This window comes from Dipodomys merriami, unplaced genomic scaffold (assembly GCF_024711535.1).
Source record: "Dipodomys merriami isolate MVZ:Mamm:240054 unplaced genomic scaffold, mDipMer1.0.p SCAF_380, whole genome shotgun sequence".
In the NCBI taxonomy this organism is placed as follows: Eukaryota; Metazoa; Chordata; class Mammalia; order Rodentia; family Heteromyidae; genus Dipodomys; species Dipodomys merriami.
In genome coordinates, this window is record NW_027205382.1 from 321562 (window position 1) to 343733 (window position 22172).

Consider the following 22172-nt stretch of genomic DNA (forward strand, 5'->3'; position numbering starts at 1 on the left):
CAGGCCACGCCCCCACTCCACAGCCCAACTCCTACTAAGGGGGCGGGTCCCATGCGCGCCGGACGGAAATTTTGTCTACGCCTCGGTAGAGCCTATTGGCTGAAAGGCCATGGGAAGCTGCTGCCAGGAACCAATTGCAAAGTAAAGAGGTCCGTGAGGGCGGGGATAGCATGCCGTTATTTCCTCAGGAGCCAATAGAGAAGAGGAACGGCCGAGAGCTTCCTGAGTTCCGGGGTCGGCTAAAGATGGCGACTGCCCCTGGGAGCTGGTGCTTGTGCGAGTTATTGCGGTGAGTAGCCCGGGGCGTGGACTCACAACCTTGACCTGGTTTTTTGGTGGTAATTTTCTTTCGCGTGCAGCTTAAGTTTGCAGGGGAATGGCCTTCCTTGATGTGATTTTAGGAGATTGGGTCAGGCCAAGTGGGAAGAAATTCCTCTCCCTTTGGGGTCTCCTAGATAGGTGGGAGACCGCTAGGTCTTTGACTCAGTTTACCGCAGTTTTCCCGCTTGCCCCCCTGCTGGCTAGCGACAGTTCCCAGCTTTGTGTCTGCCTTTTCTTTCTCCTCTTCGCAGTCCATTTTGTCCGTCGTAAATTCCTGATCTTCCTTCCCCGTTTCCCTCTAGGATGGAGCCACGAGTGTGTTTTTTTCCAGTCCATGATGCGTCTGTCTTCGGCTGAGAAGCTAATTCTTCCTTCTGGACTCGGGGCTTTTTGTTTGTTTGTTTAACTCACCCAGACTACTTTGGTTAATACGTGTCGCTTAATTATAACATATGTTCTGGGTTTCTTGACGATCCACTGCTTTATTTTCTCATTGATGTAAAAGTAGTTATAAAATATTGCCTTCTTTTTTTTAATCATTTTTTATGACTATGTAATACAGTTTCTTCTAGGACAGTTACAACATAGATCAATAAAAGGAAAAGCCACCAAGAATGTTTCCATCTGGTGATAACAGCTGCTAACATTTTGGTGGGAAAACTGACTTTTCTAACCTTTGTTATAAAATTTTTGTAAATGCTTTTTTTTTGCATAGTATTTTTTATTGTGAAAATACTGTACAGAGGGGTTACAATTACATGGGCAAGATAATGAGTACATTTCTTTTTTATTGCTATTCTCATCATGTTTTTTTTTTATTGTGAACATACCGTACAGCGGGATGAGTACATTTCTTATCAAGCATTGTAGCCTCCTCCTTTGTTTCCCCTTCCCATCCCTTTCCATCCTCCCTCCCCTACTCCCCCAATCCTCCCGCTCCTCCCCTATCCCCCGCCGCCCCCCCACCAAAGTTGTAAAGTTCGTTTTGACATAACGACTTGTACATCTCATTGTTGCAATGGGTCCACCTGCATCCCTATTTAAACGATTTGTTTTTCCCCTTCCCCTCCACAAATTATACCGACATTAAATACAGTGAAAGCAGGGGTTATACTGTGGGGGAGGGACATACAAAGCAACAAAGAAATCATCTTATAAATGTGTGAGAAACAATCGCAAGAAAGAAAAAAAATTTGAATACATATCTTAGGGTTCATTTCCCTAACATCACCTTATCTAATGCTTTTTCCCACTGAACAAACTAAATATCTTTGATATTCTAGCTTCTAACTCTTTTGGTTTGGCCTTGCTTGGTTTGGTTGTTGTTGGTGGTGGTGGTTTGGTTGTTGTTGTTTTGAGACAGCCTCCAACTCAGGATCCTTCCCGGTAGTCCCCTTTATATGTCATTATTTATGCTCAGTGTTATCTCCTAGGTTCTTTTTTTTGTCTAACACCTACATATTTTTATTGAAGTTTAAAAAAAAATTGTGAGCCGGGTGCTGGTGGCTCATCCCTGTAATCCTAGCTGCTCTGGAGGCTATCTGAGGCTCTCGGTTCAAAGCCAGCCCGGGCAGGAAAGTCTCTGTGACACGTATCTCCAGTTAACTACTAGAAAACCGGAAGTGGCACTGTGGCTCAAGTGGTAGAGCACTAGCCTTGAGCTGAAGAGCTGAGGGACAGCGCCCAGGCCCACAGTTCAAGCCCCACGACCAACAAAAAAATTAAAATAAATTGTGGGCCAGTACTGGGACTTAAACTAAGGACCTCAAGTTCATCTTATATTTGGTACTCTACCATCTGAACCCTAATCTCAATTCTGTCTTTTTCTACATAATTGAAGATGACAGTCTGGCTGGGCTGTCTTCAAATTGTGGTTCTCAAATCTCAGCCTCCTGAGTAGCTAGGATCTAGGCATGAACTTTTACAGATTGAAATTTTATAATTAGAAAATAATTTCCTGAATAACAAGCAAGAATAGTAGTTTCTTATACATATTCAGGTATTTGTTATTTATTTTTATCCATTCTACTTCAAGTTCAATAATGAATATTCAAATACTCTGAGTAGAAAGGTTTGTTCTCAGTCTTGTTATCCCCTGCCATATGGGATATTCCTGATTTAGTGCTCTGTACATTGTATTTGCTGTTTTCTAAAGGAGTGACTCACTGCTGGTTACAGTTACTTTTTTTTTCAGTTTTCTGTTTAAATATAGGTAAACCTAGTGTGGGGAGGGGGGAGGTTAAGCTAGAAATTGAACTCTTGGCCAGGCATAAGTTAGGCATGTCTTTTCTCTATGTTGACATTTACACTGACAGTAAATAAAACTGCCTTAACGTAACGCAAGATAGGGATGCCAAACTATTAGATTCATTATGTCTTTAACCATCTTGTAGTGCTAAGCAAGTTAGAATTAAGAATTTCTGTGGTTAGGGTTGTAATCCCACCTACTGGCAGAGATCAGGAGGATCGCAGTCCTAGGTAAACCACAGGCCAAAATAATAGTGGTAATAGTAGTAGTAGTAACATATTGTAAATAATAATGATTATAATAAAGCCAAGGCTTATCCAAAAATAACTAAAGCAAAAAACAGCTTAGGGATATAGGGACAGAGGTAGAATACTTGGCTAGCACACATTAAGATCCTGAGTCCAAACCCCTATACAAAAACAAGCAAAACGCAACATTTCTGGGATGGATACTTAAAAATTAACTATCACTGGACACCATTGGCTCAAACCTGTAATACTAGCTACTCAGGAGGCTGAGATATGAGGATCATGATTTGAAGCCAGCCCCTGCAGGGAAATCTATAAGACTCTTATCTCTACTAAACTACCAAAAATGCCAGAAATAGAGCTGTGGCTCAAGTGCTAGTATTGAGCAAAAACTCTCAGGGAGAGTGCCCAGGCCATGAATTCAAGCCCCAGGACTGGTACATGCACAAGAAAATTAACTGTTGTTGGGCTGGATATACAGCCCAGTGGTACAGCTCTTGCCTAACATGTAAGGCCCTGGTTTGGTCCCAGAGATCACCAAAGAAAAAGAAAGAAAAGTGTAAATAATCTTGCAAACTACAAAAATTCTCTGTGCTACTATATATAAACTAAGTATGTAAACTAGACTTTAACTTATGTTATTTTTTAATGAGAATCTGAGTGGTTTTGAACTTTCCTTCTTATTCCAGGTTTTTTTATTCATTGTTCCTCCCGGGACTAATTGTATGTGGAGCTTTATGTGTATGTTTAGTCCTTGTCCTATGTGGAATCAGACTGATGCTACAAAGGAAGAAAATGTCATTATCAACCAGCAAAAATGGGAGAAAGCAGATGGTGATTGCATTTTTTCATCCATATTGCAATGCTGGTGGTGGAGGAGAAAGAGTTTTATGGTGTGCTTTGAGAGCCCTTCAGAAAAAGTAGGTATGCATCTCTTAAGTTCATTTATTATTGCCATTAAAAAAAATCATTACCTAGAGTCCCAGGGGCATAACAGATAGGAGAGAGACTCGACAAATGGGACTACATTAGAATAAAAAGTTTCTGTACAGTTAAGGACATAGCTACTAAACTAGAAAAACAGCAGCTATATGTCAGACAAAGGCCTAATATCCAATATATACAGGGAACTCAAGACACTAACCCTTCCCAAACCTAATAAACCAATCACTAAATAGGTAAGAGAGCTAAGGAAAGCATACTCAGAAGAGGTAAGAATGGCAAAGAAACACATGAGGAAGTGCTCATCATCCCTGTCCATAAAGGTAATGCAACTCAAAACAACCCCGAGATACCATCTTTCCCCAGTTAGTCTGGCCAATAGTCTGAATTTGGACGACAAATGTTGGTGTGGAAGTGAGAAAAAGGATCCATACTGTACTGCTGGTGGGAATGCAAACTTACACAAGCACTCTGGAAAACAGTCTGGAGGTTGCTCAAAAAATTAGACATAGACCTTCCCTATAACCCAACCCTACCCTCCCAGGCATCTACCCTGGACATCAAGAGCCAGGCTGTGAAAAGGACACCTGCACATCCATGTTCATTGCCGCACTATTCACTATAACTAAGATAGGGAAACAACCCAGATGCCCCACAATAGATGAATGGATCCAAAACAAATGTGGTACCTATATACAATAGAATTTTACACGGCCATTAGAAAGGATACAATAATGTCATTTGCAGAGAAATAGGTGGAAGTAGAACAAATCATGTTGAGTGAAGTAAGCCAAGATCAGAGAGACAAATGGCAAATGTTCTCCTTCATATGTGGAAGTTAGATTAAAAACGCAATGGGATATGACAAATTATACAGGATTCTAGACACTCACAGTAGGACCAAAAGAAGATAGTCTTAGGAGAAAATCAACAAGTTGTAATACCCAATTACCTCTTTATATGTATATAAAATAATGTACATAGTGAAACAAACTCCAAAAGATAAGGAAACAAGGACCTTTTCATTCTTTGATGACTCTATTCTTTACCTCATATACAGTGTATAAACGGACATATCTGAGGAAGGTGGGGGGAGGGCACAAAATGAGTGGAAAATGTGAAAAATTGCAGCAGCAGGCCCACAGACTGCACCAAGCAACCTGTGGGCAGAGATGGGAGGGAATGGGAGAGAATGAGGGAACATAAGATACTATACAAAAGGAAGGAAATGTATTTATTATCTCATAAATATAAAGGTAACCATGCTGTATAACACCTCTAAAGCGACAATAAAATAATGAAATTATTTTAAATTATTTTAAAAAATCATTACCTAAATATAGCTCTGATAACTGGTAAGAGTCACGTTCTGCTTCTTCATTGCTATTTCTGCTATGTCCTCATGTTGCAAAAAGGTCAAAGAGCCCCTTTAGGAAACTAGGAGGAGTGTTCAATGGGAAAGTGTGCTGAATATGCATAAGACCCTGTATTCAATCCCCAGCACCAAAAAAATAAAGGCAATAATCCCATTAATCTCTTTTAAGAGTAGCTTCCCCCCCTTTTTTTTGTCCCAGTAGTAGAGCTTAAACTAAGGTCCTGGCCACTGTCTCTTAGATTTTTTTGCTCAACACTGGTACTCTGCCACTTGAGCCATAGTACCACCACTTCCCGCTTCTTTGTGGCTAATTAGTGATAAGAGTCCCAGCTCTGGGCACTGTCTTTTAACTTTTCACTCAAAGCTGGTGCTTTATTTGAGCCACAGCTCCACGTCTGATTTTTTTGGTGATTAACTGGAGATGAGAGTCTCGCAGACTTTTCCTTCCCTGGCTAGCTTCCAATGCTCAGACCTTGGCCTCTTGAATAGTTAGGATTACAGGCGTGAGCCACCAGCATCCAGCTGGTACACTGTATTGTAGGTTGGATTTCAACATAAAATGTCTCATTTGAAGGACTAACATCCTTGGGCAACAGAAAAACTCTAGAAAGGGTAGAGTCAGTACTTCATGTGAAATGATGAGAATCATTGAAAACATTTTTTAAGATAAAAATAAGCTTGTTCATGATTATGAGACAACTATCTACAACTGTTTGCTTTATTTTAACCTAAACTAATGGGATTCTTAACTATCATATTCTATTTAGGTATCCTGAGGCAGTATACATTGTTTATACTGGTGATGTTAATGTCACTGGTCAACAGATACTAGAAGGTGCTTTCAGAAGATTTAACATCAGATTAATTCATCCAGTGAAATTTGTGTTCTTAAAGAAACGCTACCTTGTGGAAGATTCACACTACCCTCACTTCACACTCTTGGGCCAAAGTCTTGGCTCCATTGTCCTTGGCTGGGAGGCGTTGATGCAGTATGTTCCTGATGTTTACATTGATTCCATGGGCTACGCGTTCACATTCCCTCTGTTTAAGTATGTAGGAGGTTGCCAAATTGGAAGTTATGTTCATTATCCCACTATCAGCACTGACATGCTGTCTGTGGTGAAGAATCAAAGTGTTGGCTTTAATAATGCAGCCTTCATTACCAGGAATCCTTTTCTCAGCAAAGTAAAACTCATCTACTACTATTTGTTTGCCTTTCTTTATGGGCTTGTTGGTTCTTGCAGTGATGTGGTCATGGTGAATTCTTCTTGGACCCTAAACCATATTCTTGCACTTTGGAAGGTTGGGCATTGCACTAACATTGTTTATCCACCTTGTGATGTACAGACCTTTCTGGACATTCCCTTACATGAGAAACAGAAAACCCCAGGACATTTACTGGTTTCCATTGGCCAGTTCAGGCCTGAAAAGGATCACTCTTTGCAGATCAGAGCCTTTGCTAAATTGCTGTGTAAGAAGACAGCTGAGTCACCCTCTCTACTCAAACTCATCCTCATTGGAGGTTGTCGTAACAAAGAAGATGAACTCAGGGTAAACCAACTGAGAAGGCTGTCCGAGGATTTAGGGGTTCAAGAACACGTGGAATTTAAAATAAACATTCCATTTGAGGAGTTAAAGAATTATTTGTCTGAAGCAACAATTGGTCTGCACACCATGTGGAATGAGCATTTTGGGATTGGTGAGTTTGTCCTTAACTAGTTTGATATGCAAGATATACTACTTTAGATTTATGATAAGTTAATAATACTCTGGAAGTGTCTATGACATCCTCATTCTCTTTTCTTAATCCACCAAGTGTACATTCTTCATCTCGGACCTTTTAAGACAGTAGTTAAGAATAGTACTTGGGCTGAGAAGGTGGCTCAGTGGTAGAGCGCTTGCCTTGCATGCATGAGGCCCTGGGTTTGATTCCTCAGCACCACATAAGCAAAAAGAAAAAACTGGAAGTGGCGCTGTGGCTCAAGTGGTAGAGTGCTAGCCTTGAGCTGAAGAGCTGAGGGGCAGTGCCCAGGCCCAGAGTTCAGGCCCCACGACCAGACCCCCCCAACCCCCCCACCAAAAAAAAAAAAAAAGAATAGTACTTGGGCCCGGCGCTGGTGGCTGACACCTATAATCCTAGCTACTCAGGAGGCTGAGATCTGAGGATCTCCGTTCAAAGCCAGTCCAGGCAGGAAAGTCTGTGAGACTCTTTGCTCCAATATACTGCTCAGAAAACCAGAAGTGGTGCTGTGGCTCAAGTGGTGGAGCGCTAGCCTTGAGCTGAAGAGCTGAAGGATAGCGCTCAGGCCCAGCCCCATGACTGACCAAAAAAAAAAAAAAAAAAAAAGACTAGTACTTGGACTTGGTTATGGCTTAGTGACAGAGTACTTGGCTAGCATGTACCAGCTCCTAGATGCTATTCCCAGAAATACTTGCACATGTACACACACACAACACATACACACGAAACTTATTAACCACCACTTAGTATATGGAGGTTACTAAATTGAGGTTTTTACAAATATTATCTAGTTTATTATTCTCTAAATCCCTGCTTGATAGGTATTATTGTTATACCCATTTGTCCATATGGAAACCCAAGCACAGAGAGGTCTAGAAACTTCAATCCAGTCACAAAGGAAGTGGTAGGGTCTGGCTTCTACCCAGGTAACAACTGCTCTTAACTGCTAGGCTTTCTATTTCCATCCACCCACCTCACTTTTTTTTTTTTGTTTGTTTTAGGGCTCAAGCCCACAGTCTTGCACTCACTAGGCAAGTGCTATGCTCTACTACTGAGCTACCCTTAAGCCTTCTCTCCTCATCTAAACTCATCTGTGTACTGGTACAGATTCCTTGCCCCTACCTTAAATCATACTAAAGGAGCAGCTTGGAATCTTTGGATAGGATCCAGTGAGAAGTATTTCAATGGGCTTGCTTAGGGGTGAGCATTTTTATTTGGGCAGTGGAAGCTGACACTGTCTCCAGATCAGCTTTCCACACTATTTCTCTTTTAAATTCTTTGTGAATTTTTGCTCATTATTGAAATGGCCTCACCCCATCTTTCCTCCAGATCCTATCAGGGTTCAGTTTCAGTCTCTTTACCCTTTATTTGGTTTTGCTATTCAAGCTGCTATTTCTATTCTAACTTTGGGTTCAGCATACATTTCATTGTACAGTCAACTGCTATTTGGTGTCATTTGGTAACATGTATTTTTCAAGTGCCTGTTCTGTGTCTCTCCTCGTTATAGGAAAACAGAAGTGGAGCTTCCTATACTAACACTATAATTTCTTATGTCTTAAATTCCTAGTTAGTATAATAGTAAGTCCAAAAGTGCAAAGACTCATTGGTCCAGCTCTCTGCCTAGAGTCTGTCTTCTGACATTTACTGGTACTCACTCTGGACCAGGCACTCAAGGAGGCTGGGAAGGTGGCTGAGGTGGGAGTTGCTCTTCATTCTTTCCCTTCAGAAGCTGCCCATCCTTCTGGTGGTCACACTTTGCTGGACATGAGCCAGTGCTATGTAAGGAAAGTGAAGTGTTCCAGGAACAGTCACACAAGACAGACTTGTGACCCTCAAGCTGGGTCCCAAACAATAATTAAAAGTTGGCCAGCAAGTGAGAGCATCAATAACTACATTCAAGCGACTTTGTTCACAGAGCAAGAGCCTGAATGGGATGGTTAAGAAAACCAGTGCCAGTGAGAGCCATGTCAACCAGTGGGAAAGAATGAAAGGATATTTTTGTTTTTTTGTGCCTAACTAGGGCTTGGACTTAGAACCTGGGCATTGTCCCAAGACTGGTACTCTACCCCTTAAACCATAGCTCCACATCCAGCTTTGGATAGGTAATTAGAGATAAGAGTCTCAAGGACATTTCTGCCTAGCTGGCACTGCACCATGGTCCTCAGATCTCAGGTTGCTGAATAGCTAGGATTACAGGCATGGTCGTCTGTCATGGGTCTTGAATTCTGGGTCTGAATGCTGTCCCTCAGCTCTTCAGTTCAAGGCTAGTACTCTACCACTTGAGCCACAGCACCACTTTCTGGTTTTCTGAGTGGTTTATTGGAGCTAAGAGACTCATGGACTTTCCTGCCTGGGCTGGCTTTGAACCCCAATCCTCAGATCTCAGCCTCCTGAGTAGCAAGGACTATAGGCATCAGCCACCAGCGCCTGGCCTGGAATGATTTTAAGCAGTTCATTTTACAGCTTTCTGTTTCCTAGGAATGTAGTGTGGAGAGTCCAAGATTTTGAAGGTTTCTGCTCATTTTTTTTTCTTTCTCAGGAGTTGTAGAGTGTATGGCAGCTGGCACAATTATCCTTGCACACAACTCAGGGGGTCCAAAGCTGGACATCGTTATTCCTCATGAAGGAGATATAACTGGATTTCTGGCTGAGACTGAAGATGGCTATGCTGAAACTATGGCTCATATTCTCTCCCTGTCTGCAGAAAAGAGACTCCAGATCAGAAAAAATGCTCGTGCATCTGTAAGCAGATTCTCGGACCAAGAGTTTGAAGTGACATTCTTGTCATCTGTGGAGAAGTTATTTAAATAATCCTAGATCTGTATATATTAAAGGTATTTTATATTAAATAGTTGGGTTTGTAGGTATAGCTCACAGTTAAAGCACATACTCCATATGGGTGAGGGCCTGGGTTCAATCCCCAGCACCAAAACTTAAAATGGTTAATTACCCCTTCATATGTAAATACTTTTCTATACTTATTTCTGTTATAATCAAGTCAGTCTGAACAGTGTTCTCAGCAGTATGTGTTTAGAAAAAGTATTTTATTGAGAAAAGGCCAAATTACCTAAATGGAAAATGCACTCTTACATATCCTAATATAACAATTTAGATTAATATGTGGTCTTCAGTTTTACAAAATGCAGAACTGAAAGAAAAACATTAACAACTGAATTTGGTATAATCCATATTTTTATGTTCTGTTTTTGAAATCACTCAACAGGAAAAAATTATCTTTATTTGATCACTTGCTTGTTTTATTGTATTTTATTGTTTTATTTATTTTGAGTATTAGGAATCAAACCCAAGACCTTACACAGGCAGAGGACAAGCTCTACCTCTTAGCTACACCTCAGCTGAAACTTTCCTTTTAGAATAGAAGGAAATGTTAAATTAAAAGGGATGATAGATAAAAAGTAACTAGCATTTTAGAATTATTCTGACATTTTGAAACACAAATCTTTTTGGATCAGGGAGTTGTTAGGGATTGTATTCCAGGCTTGTTCATACTAGTCAAATATTCTTCTAGTGAGCTACATCCCCAACCCCAAAATTTCTGGTACATTTAATTCATGGGTCACCTTTTTCAATGTACCTAATGGTTTTCTTAAAAGCAACTTTGTAGATATATCTAATTCTGTTCCCAAGGCACATATGTAAGAGGTGGAATGGGCTGATTACTTCATGAATATGTATAGGCATGTTGAGGTTAAGATGCCATAATTAAAAGTTGCCTCGTTATCACAGCACATTTGGAGGGTCTCCCACATCCATATCAGCTCCAACCTAAGTAAGCAACCTAATTTACTCAAGAGAACATCAAGAAAGTTGTTTTCTGGCTTAATTATGAGATAAAGAGAACTAGCCTCACTTTTTATATAAACAAAACCATGCATTGTTAGATGGTGAGCTAGCCTTTGAAAGGAGCACTGGATGGCTTGAGGCAAGTATAAGGTCCTGAGTTCAAACCCTAGGATCTCAAAAGGAAAGAAATGAGTACTGAACTGAGTCAGCAGCATCCACTTCATTCTTTACAAACATCTGATTTTCTGAAATTAAAGCTGCTTCTTAATCTTTTTGAATCTTTTCACGTGAGCTGGAGATGTTAATGCCTACCCTTACTGAATTTTAGAGTGGTAATACTGAGATGGAGAGTGTGTAAAATTACTTTGAAAATTCCAAACATTAGAGTAAATGCCTCATGTCCTGTCTTTACTAATGATTATATGTATATGCAGATCTTAACAGCTTTCAGCATTTTCTACAGATATCTTGTTCAGTGAATTGACACTCCCTTCATCAGTGTGATTTATACCTGGGTTATGGGTGGACTCCTTCAGTGTTACAAAGTTCTTTAATGACAGCATCCAGATTATGAAGTGGTGTTTTGACTCTGGGCCCACTGCTCTTTCTTATTCTATGGCTAGTCTTTGAGGTCAGATCCATGCTATAGCCCACTAAGCCTACAACATCTACACAAAGAAAACTATGTAACTAAAGAGGAAGAAATTGAAATGAACAAGTAGAAGATATAGTGAAAGAAAATTCCTTAAAACACATTAAAGGTTCATTTTTTAATTTTTTCCAAAAAATTGACTCATGGATCATAAATATAAGATACGATTTGCATATATGTTCATTTCCAGTGTTCTTAATGTGGTACTTACTTGTATTTTAGTTTGTTTACTGAATTACTGGTACTATGAAAAATGTGGAAACAGTATGTCAATTACTGTCTGCGAACATCTGGGTGACTATTGATTTTGCTAAGTTCACATTCCCTGTGTAGTTAAAGTTACACTTTAACTGTAAAGTACATGTTATGTGGTCTTTGTACAATAATCTCTTCCTACACTCTCCCAATTCTTCTAGTATAGTTCCACATGCTGAGAAATGTGGAGGGAATGGGGTACTGGTACTGGGGGTTGTATTCAGGGCCTTGTGCACCTGCTTGGCTTTTTCACTGCACTTCTAGCTTTTTTCTTGGTTAATTGGAGATAAATGTCATATGGCCTTTTCTGACCAGACTGGCTTTGAGCAGCAATCCTCAGAGCTCAGCCTCCCAAGTAGCTAGGATTACAGGCATGAGCCTCTAGCACTTGGCAATAATATTTTTTTTTAATATTTAAAGAAGAAAGAAAATGCATAAAGAGGAAAGGAAATCTTTATCTTGTTTGTGGTGCCTAAGTATTGGTTGTTAGATTTTGTAGACTTTCTTAAAAATTATTTATGCTTTGGGGTGTGGCTTTGGATTAGACTGAAGGCCTTATGCTTGCTAAGCATACATTCTATCCCTAGCTACCTCCCCTGTCCTTTTACTCTTTATTTTTTAATAATTTCCAAGGTATTTTTACAAGATCATCTTATAGGCAAAATTATGAAATAAAGACAAGTGTTAGTATCAGTGCTTTCAGAATGTTGGTGTTTAATTATTTAAATAAACCCTAGTCTCCAGGACTTTGACATGAATGAATAAATGAGAATGTGTCTGTGCTAAATCTGTCAATGAGTGCAACAGGAAAGTTACTTCTGTTAAATAACTACCAGAAGTTATTGTAAGTTTTTAGGTGCTTTTGGTCTCTGTGGTTTACGTGTCCTCTCTCACTGTTCCTGGGCTAACTCTCTTTCCCTACCCTAAAATCTAAAGCCATCCTTCTAAAGGAAGTTCTGTTATCTGACTTGAAAGAAAAATCAAGTCCTAGAGACGATCACTGAAAAACTCTAACATATAAATGATTTGTTTTTACTTGTACCTAAACAGGTACTATAGGTAATAGGTACTTCTTATTCTTAATAAGAAAAGGTAGGTAGGAGCTGGGTGCAGTGTGCATACCTATAATCCCAGCTCTCTGGAGGTAGAGATAGAAGGATCCCAAGTCGAGGCCAGCCTAAGCTAATAGTGAATTCTAGTCTACCCTGAGTAACATAGTGAGACCCTGTCTTAAAAGCAAAGAATCAAAGAAACAAAACAAAATGCCTAAAAGTCCACCGAACCCAATACCATTAAAAAAAGAGAAGAAAAATCCCATTAATCACACTTGTATGTTTTGATTGTTAGTTCTTAGTTATCATCAATAAAACAAACTGGGTCAATCGATGGACTATTAATCACTTCTGAGGCTTCATTTGATTCTTCTTTTTCTCCTGACTTTTCAGCATCTTTAGAGAAGATGGAAGCCTCTTCCTTTTCTTCTTTGAAAGAAGCAAGATTTTCTAGGGATTCTACTACATTTCTCAATTCATCTTCAGATTCTTCAAAATTTCTGAAACAGCAGCAAAACAGTGTTACATTATGAAATCATTAATATGGAAACTTGTTTCCTTTTTCATTGCATTTTACCAGGTGTTTGTGGCTCATTCCTGTAATCCTAGCTATTCAGGAGTCTGAGATCTGAGATCACAGCTCAAAACCAGCTCTGGTACATGAGGAGTGTGTCTGTGTCTGTGTCTGTGTCTGTGTCTGTGTCTGTGTCTGTGTGTGTATATACACGCTGGCCAAGGTAGTATCCCTGAGCTTCCTGTGCTCAAGCCTAGTGCTCTTACCACTTGAGCCATAGCTCTGCTTCTGGCTTTTTGATGCTTAATTAGAGATAAGTGTCTCAGAATATTCTGCCTGGGCTGGGTTTGAACCTCTATCCTCAGATCTCAACCTTCTGAGTCTCTAATTACAGACATGAGCCACTGCCTCATGGCTCTGTGAGACTTTTATCTCGAAGTAAACCACCCAAAAACCAGAAGTAGAGGTGTGGTTCAAATGGTAGAGCACCAGATGTGAACAGAAAAGGCCAGTGGTCAGCACAAGGTCCTGAGTTCAAACCCTCAATATTGGCACATACACCAAAATTGCATACTCAAGTAATAAATTATTTATTAACAGTCTGGCTTTTCTATACACTTATCAGCCAATGTTGGGAAAAACATTTCTCTGTTTAGTTGGACTCATGTTTCAACCTTTAAGTATCACTATCCATTTACACTCAATAAGAGCAAAGAGAAACCCAGGCACCAGTGGCTCACATTGATAATCCCAGCTACTGAGGAGGCTGAGATCTGAGGATCACAATTCGAAGTCAGTGTGAGCAGTGACGTCCATAAGACTTACCTCCAGTTAACCTCCAAAAAATCAGCAGTGGAGCTTACTTTTAAAGTAGTGGTATGCCAACCTTGAGCAAAAAAATAAAGCTCAGGGAAGCCCCCTGGTCTTCTTCAAACCCCAATACTGGCGCACACACACACACACACACACACACACACACACACACACACACACACACACACACACACACACACACACACACACACACACACACACACACACACACACACACACACACACACACACACACACACACACACACACACACACACACACACACACACACACACACACACACACACACACACACCCCAGAAAGAAAAAGAAAACACTAGCACATGCATTTATATTTAATGTATAATCTTTCATAATGACAAATGACTTTTTGGTTTGTGTATATATTATGCTTTTTATATTTTAAGTGTCTATACTTTCCATCAAAAAGTTTACTGTGAAACAGAAAGCTAAGTAAATGTTCTATATCCCTTTGCCCTTTAACTGTTGAATTAAGTAAATTTAGGTAAAGAATACTATAGTCTTCATAGTTAGGTTATATTATCTGAAAGGTTTTTGTTTGTTGATAGTACTGAGCTTAAACTCAGGCCTTGGACACTGTCCTTGAGCTTTCTCAGCTCAAAGCTAGTGCTCTACTACTTGATCCACAGCCAGCTTTTTGGTGATTAATTGGGGATCGGAGTCTCACAGACTTTACTGCCTGGACCATCTTCAAACAGTGATCCTTAGATCTTAACTTTCTGAGTAGCTAGGATTACAGGTATGAGCCACCTGTGACCAGCTTATCTGAAGTTTTTAATGGCCTAATTCAATTATTTACTGCATTTGCTATCTCTCATAGTAGACTCTGGAGTTTTTTTTTGTTTTACCTTTTTTAAATTTTTCTTAGTATGGGAGCTTGAACTCAGGACCTCACACTGTTGCTCAGCTTTCTTGTTCATGGCTGGTGCTCAGCTACTTGAATCATATGTCTATTCCAGCATTTTTGCTGGTTAATTGGAGATGAGAGTGTCTCAAATTTGTCCCCCCTGAGCTGACTTTGAACCTTGATCCTCTGATCTCAGGCTCTCAAGTAGCTAGCATGAAGCACCAGTGCCTAGCTGTTTTGCTTTGTTTTGAGGCGGTCTGAACTGGGTAGAACTAGTTTTTAAATTTCCAATTGTGAGCTCATTTTCAGTAGAGTGTTAGCAGAAAAAAAAAATCCAATGCTTATAACTCCAGGGTGTTTCTTATTAGTTCTTCTAGCTATCCCAGGAGTATTATTTTCTTTCAATGCAAATTTTAATGATAATTTCTCAAAGTAAGTATATTCAGACCACCTAAGTATTACAATTCAATCTCCAAACCTAAGTGAAGTCAAATCATGGTTATAAATTTCCTAGGAAGAATTTTTCTCCCAGAGATTTGAGCCAGAACAGACAATCCACATTACTGGGACTTTTCTAGACACCCTCATTCATTGTTCAGGGGTTCCAGCTACCATGAATGGAGGATACAAAGACTTACTAGGTGTATAGGAGGCATGCAAGGAGAGAAAGGGAACTAAAACAAAAATTAACTCTCCAGGAGATCAAAACCTCTAACTAAAATTACAAGACACATGAATAAATTTTAAGAGTAAAATAAATGGACACAATTTTATTTTTCAGTGCTGGTGATAAAACTCAGGGCTTTCTGCATGCCTGCAAGTGCTCTGCCACTGAGGCATAAGCATGATCATAACAACTATCAATGCATAATCATTATTTAGGCATAAATAAAGTAAAACGGAAGAAAAAAGCCAGACATGGGTGGCTCATCTCTGTTATCCTAGCTACTCAGGAGGCTGAGATCTGAAGAGCAAGGTTCAAAAGCCAACCCTGGGAGAGCCCATGAAGCTCTTAGCTTTAATTACTCACCACAAAAAGCTAGAAATAAAGCTGTGGCTCAAGTGGTACCGTGCTAGCCTTAAGCACAATACCCAGTCTGTGAGTTCAAGTCCCAGTACCAGCACAACATAAACAGAAGAAAAGTCTGTCATTTGTGATGGATGAACCCAGAGGACATTATGCTAAGTGGGCCTAAAAGAAATCACATGATCTCGCCCTATATGTGGAAAATAAAGCAATGTAAATCTTAGAAGTAGAGAATAATAGGATGGATAGGTGGTTGCCAAGGATGGGGAGGCAGCAAAGGGAAATTGGAAATGTCCATCAAAGGGTACAAAGCTGCAGTTAGACAAGAGGAATACCTGCTAAAGGTCTTTTAAGTGTCTCAGCACAAATAAATAGTAATTAGGGATATATGTGTATGTATAAATTAGGTTGGGTTAGACATTCCACAGTATATACATGTTTTCAGACATATTGTTTTAGATAGATTGATAGTATATTAACAATCTATAATCACAAAGATGTCAATTGCCATATTTAATCAACAAATACATTATTACTATTAATATCTCACCCAAGTCTCTCATGACACTATAGAAAGATGTAAAGATATCTACGTTGAACTAAGGGAAGTAACAGCTAAGACCATTCTGAAGGAAAACATCCAGGAGAAAGTGTGGGCCGTAGCTCTACCACATATCAAGGCCTGGGCACTATCTCTGAGCTTTCCTGCTCAAGGCTAGTATTCTACCACACTTCTACCCATTTCTGGCTTTTTTGGTGGTTAACTAGAGATAAGACTCTTACAACTTTCCTGCAAGGATACAGCCATAGTAATTAGACAAATATTACTAATGGAAATATACAAAATAATGCCAGGAGAAGAATGGAGATCCCAGAATGAATCCATGCAGATAGGAAAATGTAATCTCTTTAGCTAGGCCTCAACCACCTCCCATCCCATAACAGCATTTTCAGTGTTGCGCAGTGCTCTGTTTAGGTTATCTGCTAATGAGTTACTTACGTATCATTACCATCAGACTCAGATCCTGCTTCCAGTTGTTCCTTGTCTACTTCAATGCCAGATGTCATTTCCACCTCCTCTTCATCTTCTTTAGGAAGATATTGTTTTAAAGTTCCTATTGTTAAGGAAATGACAAAGTGAGAGTAAGGCCTCCCGGCGTAGACATCTGATACACAGTATATACCAAAAATCCTCTAGTGAATTGTACAACCATGATGGCAAAACCTTCCAGTCATCACCAAAACAGAGTAAATACTGGTGTCTCGTGCCTATAATCCTAGTTACACAGCTAATGAGATAGGAGGGTCATTGTTCAAAGTCAGCCCATGCAGGAAAGTTTTTGTGAGAGTCTAATCTCCAGTTAACCACCAAAAAAGCCAGAAGTGGGTAGAAGTGTGGTAGAATACTAGCCTTGAGCAGAAAAGCTCAGGATAGTGCCCCGGCCTTGAGTTCAAGCCCTAGGACTAGCACACACACACATTCATAAATGAGTTTATACCTGAGGTAATAAGAGATAAAATTGGTTAGTTTGATTATCTTACTGAGAGAATCAGAGCCAGAATTCATATCACATATGAGAACAATTTCTAGTCTTAACCATTATTCATTGCTGCCTACCAATATTCTACAAAGAACCCAGGAGTGTAGCTTAGTGATAGTGTGAGTGCATAGTATATGCTTGGTTCTAGGTTCAGTCTCTCACACCAAAGCAATAGCTAACTATACATAAATACATACTTCATATATAATATTCATATTCTTATAAAACTTTATAGCAACTGTAAATGTTTACATTTTATGCATTATGTCTTACAGAAGAAATTTATATACTATCATATAAAAGTCCTACAAAAATAATACAGATGGGCTGGGAAGGTGGCTCAGTGGTAGAGCGCTTGCCTTGCATGCATGAGGCCCTGGGTTTGATTCCTCAGCACCACATAAGCAAAAAGAAAAAAGCCAGAAGTGGTGCTGTGGCTCAAGTAGTAGAGTGCTAGCCTTGAGCTGAACAGTTGAGGGACCAGAGTTCAGGCCCCATGACCGGACCAAACAAAAAAAAAAATAATACAGATATAGGGAATTATATTTATGCATCAATAGAACTCACTTCAGAATAAATAAATTTAAACAAAAATGGAATAGGTTATATAGTAGGCATTTTAAACCAATAAAAAAATTGTTATTCAAAAAAATATTATTGAGCCAGGCATAGTGTGGTGTATGCTTATAGTCCCAGCTACTCTGGTTGTTGAGGTAAGATAATTTGAGCCCAGGAGTTTAAGTGCAGCCTAGGCAACATAGCAATGATCTAGAGAAAAACAAAAGCATAACTTTGCTCAAAATTGGAGATAGACTATTGTAATGCATTTTTATTGCCCATAGTGGAGTAGTTTGAGTCCACTGACATCAAAAATGAACTGATCCAGGTAAGCGCAAAGCCATACTAGATTATCATCTACAAAGCTGCTAGTCCTTTTAATCAGTTGCCAGTTGATTATATTCAAGAAAATGAGTCTACTGTCCTTGGAAATTTGTGTCACTTGTTAGTAGCATTTGGTACAGGTCTAAACAAAGCAAATTAAAATTTCTGAAATGGCAAACAGTTATCTCTAGACTTATAATACTACATTTTCAAAGCTTTGACAAAATTCATCAAGAGCTTAATATTAATAAAAAATAAAAACTAGTTATGGGTCCCAAAAGTTGAAAATGTAAGTCCAACTAAGACACAAGAATGTCATAGCAGGGGCTAAGCACTGGTGGCTCATGCCTGTATTCCAAGCTACTCAGGAGGCTGAGAGTTGAGGATTGTGGTTCAAAGCCAGCCAGGTCAGAAATGTCCATGAGTCTCTTATCTCCAGTTAACCACAAAAAGCCAGAAGTGTGGGCTGGGAATACGGCTTAGTGGTAGAGTGCTTTGAAGCCCTAGGTTCCATTCTTCAGTACCGCATACATAGTAAAAGCCAGAAGGGAGGCTGTGGCTCAAGTGGTAAAGCACTAGCCTTGAGCAAAAGAAGTTCAGGGACAGTGCCCAGGCCCTGAGTTCAAGCCCCAGGACTGGCAAAAAAAAAAAAAAAAAAAAAAGCCAGGGCTGGGAAGGTGGCTGATTCCTCAGCACCACATAACCAGAAAAAAAAAGCCGGAAGTGGCGCTGTGTCTCAAGTGGTAGAGCCCTAGCCTTTAGGTGAAGAGCTGAGGGACAGCGCCCAGGCCCAGAGTTCAGGCCCACCACTGCCCCCCCCCCAAAAAAATAGCCAGAAGTGGAGCTATGGCTCAAGTTACACAATAGCTCAAGGACAGTGCCCAGGCCCTGAGTACAAGCCCTAGGACTGACCAAAAAGAAAGTCATAGCAGCATTATTTCCAACAGTCCATAGATGGGAACAAGCCAAATGCCCATCCCCTTATGAAGTGCTAAGTGAAATGTGCAAAGCCATCTGAGGGAGAGGGGAGAGAAGGAGAGGGAAAAGGAGAAAGAGAGAGGAAAGTGAGAGGAGGAGAAGGAGGAAAGCCAGGTGTGATGTGTGCCTGTAATCCCAGCAACTCCGAAGATTTCTAATGTTATTTTAATGCTTAGCCTGGGCAATATAACGAGCCTTGACTCAGAGCAAGAGAGAAGAACAATGAAGTTCTGACCATTGCTACAACATGAATGTACCTTGAAAACATTATACAAAGTGAGGGAAGCAGAGACAATAAAACTACACATGTTCCATGTATACAGATTGTCTAAAATAAGCAGATCCAGACTACTGGACACCAGACGCCAATTGTGACTGCTAATGAGTACAGAATTTCTTTCCTGGGTAATTAATGTGCGCTAGAAATTAGCAAACAAATAAACTATTATACCAGGTTCTTCTTCGCTGGCAGGAAATGAGCTACTCAGATGTGCTGCTGCCAAAACAGCCATCAAAGTCCCTGGTGCTTCATGCTGCCACTGCTTCCTGTTTTCTGGACCATCTTCCATCACAATCACTTGGCCATCTGAGGAGGAAACTATGTTACTAAAAATAAAAATGGCTGGGCGCTGGTGGCTCATGTCTGAAATCCTAACTACTCAGGAGGCTGAGATCTGAGGATGGCAGTTCGAAGCCAGACCAAGCAAAAAAGTCTGTGAGACTCTTATCTCCAATAAATTACAAAAAAAGCTGGAAGTGGATCTGTGGCTCAAGTAGTAGAATGCTAGCCTTGAATGAAAGAAGCTCAGAGACAGTGCCCAGACCCTGAGTTCAAGCCATAGGACTGGCAAATTAAACAAAAATGCTTCTTCATTTGAGTGTTCATTAAATCATAGTGTATAGGAACCTTAGAGGTATTACCACATCTCATCTGACTGAAGTAACAGAGAAATTATCCTTGGTATGTTGGGAGATGCCTGCAATCCCAGCTACTTGGGAGGTAGGGATTGGGAGAATCACAGTTTGAGATAAGTTAGAGAGACTCCAACAAATAAGCTGGGCATGGTGGAATGGACCTGGTATCCCAGCCATGCAAAAGACATAATAGGAGAATTGAGGTCTAGGCCACCCCTGGCAAAAATTCAAGAACCTATTTAAAAAATAAATAACCGGGGCTGGGAAGGTGGCTCAGTGGTAGAGCACTTGCCTTGCATGCCTGAGGCCCTGGATTCGATTCCTCAGCACCACATAAGCAAAAAGAAAAAAGCTGGAAGTGGCACTGTGGCTCAAGTGGTAGAGCGCTAGCCTTGAGCTGAAGAGCTGAGGGACAGCGCCCAGGCCCAGAGTTCAGGCCCCACGACCAGACCCAAAAACAAAAACAAAAAAATAAATAACCAAAGCAAAGAAAAGGAGGGGGGGCGGGCACTTGGGAGTATGGCTTAAGTGGGAGACAGCCTGCCTGGTACACATGAGCCCCTGAGTTCAAATTCTAGTAGCAATGAAAGCTTTAAAAAATACAAATGAAGTTCAAAAATGGAGTATCTTTGTCATATAGCTGGTGAGAAGAAAATTCATGGGGTTTTTTAATACTTTTTTTATTTAGTTGTACAGGAGTTGCCATTTAACAGTGTCACCCCTTTGGGCATTCTTACCTTTCCTTCCCTGACCCACCCTTTCCTTCACTCCTTTTAAGTTTGTAGCACACACATTGAATTCTTGACTGCATTCTCCCTCTCTTCTCTTCACTGGCTACCCAGCTCCCCGTGACCCCACCCCCTTCCTGTTTATTTTGTTGAATTTTTATTGTGCCTTTCTAAGGAATTTCACTATTTGAGTTCTACATTGAAACTACCATATTTCAGTTAATACAGGTGTATACACTTGCATACCACTCAACATATTTACTTATAGGTTTATAAGCTAACTCTAGCTTCCACATATAAGGGAAAATAAGCATTCTTGGTCTCGTTAGCTCTGAAAAAGATCTGTGTTTAAAAAAGGCCTTTTTTGTTGTGATAAAACATATTTTAAAGTTAGGTATCCACCTCAATTGCCTTATTGATTTATAAGCCAACTCACGTACATACACTTATTAACTTCAGTTATTATATACATTCGTTCCTTGTATCTAAGAAGGAATGATTTCAGGACCCCCAAGGATATAAAAATCTGTGGGTGCTCAAGTCTCTTGCATATAGTAGAGTAATATTTGCATATAACCCAAGCATATCCACTTAGTCTCTAATACAGTGTAACTGCCATATAAATAGCTGGTAGGCTGAATTGTTTATGGAATAAACAGAAGCTTTTGTTTTTCTCTGTGTGTGTGTGTATGTGTGTGTGTGTGTGTGTGCGTGTGTGTGTGTGTGTGTGTGTGCGCACGCATACACATACACATACCTGCCAGTAATGGGGCTTGAACTCATCACCTGGGTTCTTACCTTTTCCCACTCAAAGCTGGTGCTCTACCACTTTAGTCACACCTCCGCTTCTGGCTGTTTGCTAGTTAATTGGAGATGGAAGTCTCATGGACTTTCTTGCCCAGACTAGCTTTGAACCTCAAATCATCAAATCCTGCCCTCCTGAAAAGTTAGAATTATAGGCTCGAACCACCAGTGCCTGGCCTTTCCTAATTTTTTAAAAAAATATTTTCTGCTGGGCATCAGTAGCTCACGCTACTCAGGAAGCTGAGATCTGAGGATCAAGGTTTGAAGCCAGCCTGTGCAGGAAAGTCCATATGACTTCTTATCTCCAACAAACTGCCCCCAAAAAGCTGTAAGCAGAGTTCTTGCTTAAGTGATAGCTAGCCTTGAGCCAAAGAAGCTCAAGAACAACGCTCAGGCCCTGAGTTCAAGTGCCAGGACTGGCGCAAAAAAACAAAACAAAAAAA

General features: G+C 40.2%; 2 protein-coding genes across 10 annotated transcripts in view; one reads left to right on the top strand and one right to left on the bottom strand.

The window, feature by feature from the left end:
• The first annotated feature begins 55 nt into the window (after positions 1 to 55).
• On the top strand, positions 56 to 12282 carry LOC138805023 (GDP-Man:Man(3)GlcNAc(2)-PP-Dol alpha-1,2-mannosyltransferase). The gene is made up of 4 exons (XM_069989589.1): positions 56 to 289; positions 3507 to 3737; positions 5902 to 6833; positions 9415 to 12282. Exons 1-4 carry the CDS (start codon positions 171 to 173, stop codon positions 9684 to 9686), a joined length of 1554 nt encoding a protein of 517 aa, XP_069845690.1. The 5' UTR covers positions 56 to 170; the 3' UTR covers positions 9687 to 12282.
• Positions 12283 to 12378: 96 nt separating this feature from the next.
• Positions 12379 to 22172, bottom strand: part of LOC138805022 (serine/threonine-protein kinase Nek5-like) — a 49355-nt gene continuing 39561 nt past the window's right edge. For 8 of the 9 annotated variants that reach the window (XM_069989581.1, XM_069989586.1, XM_069989580.1 and 5 more), the window contains 3 exons: positions 19734 to 19868; positions 16882 to 16996; positions 12379 to 13138 (listed from right to left, as the gene is read on the bottom strand). In XM_069989581.1, coding sequence (XP_069845682.1) covers positions 12937 to 13138; positions 16882 to 16996; positions 19734 to 19868 — 452 coding nt within the window. In that variant the 3' untranslated portion in view covers positions 12379 to 12936. The remainder of the gene's footprint in view (positions 13139 to 16881; positions 16997 to 19733; positions 19869 to 22172) is intronic. The other variant, XM_069989587.1, reaches the window with a different exon arrangement.

Bases quoted from the DNA above. Each gene is read 5' to 3' on its own strand.
- LOC138805023 (XM_069989589.1), top strand. From the start codon at position 171: ATGCCGTTATTTCCTCAGGAGCCAATAGAGAAGAGGAACGGCCGAGAG. The intron at 290-3,506 runs GTGAGTAGCCCG...TTCTTATTCCAG, and splicing joins TGCTTGTGCGAGTTATTGCG to GTTTTTTTATTCATTGTTCC. The intron at 6,834-9,414 runs GTGAGTTTGTCC...TTTCTTTCTCAG, and splicing joins GAATGAGCATTTTGGGATTG to GAGTTGTAGAGTGTATGGCA.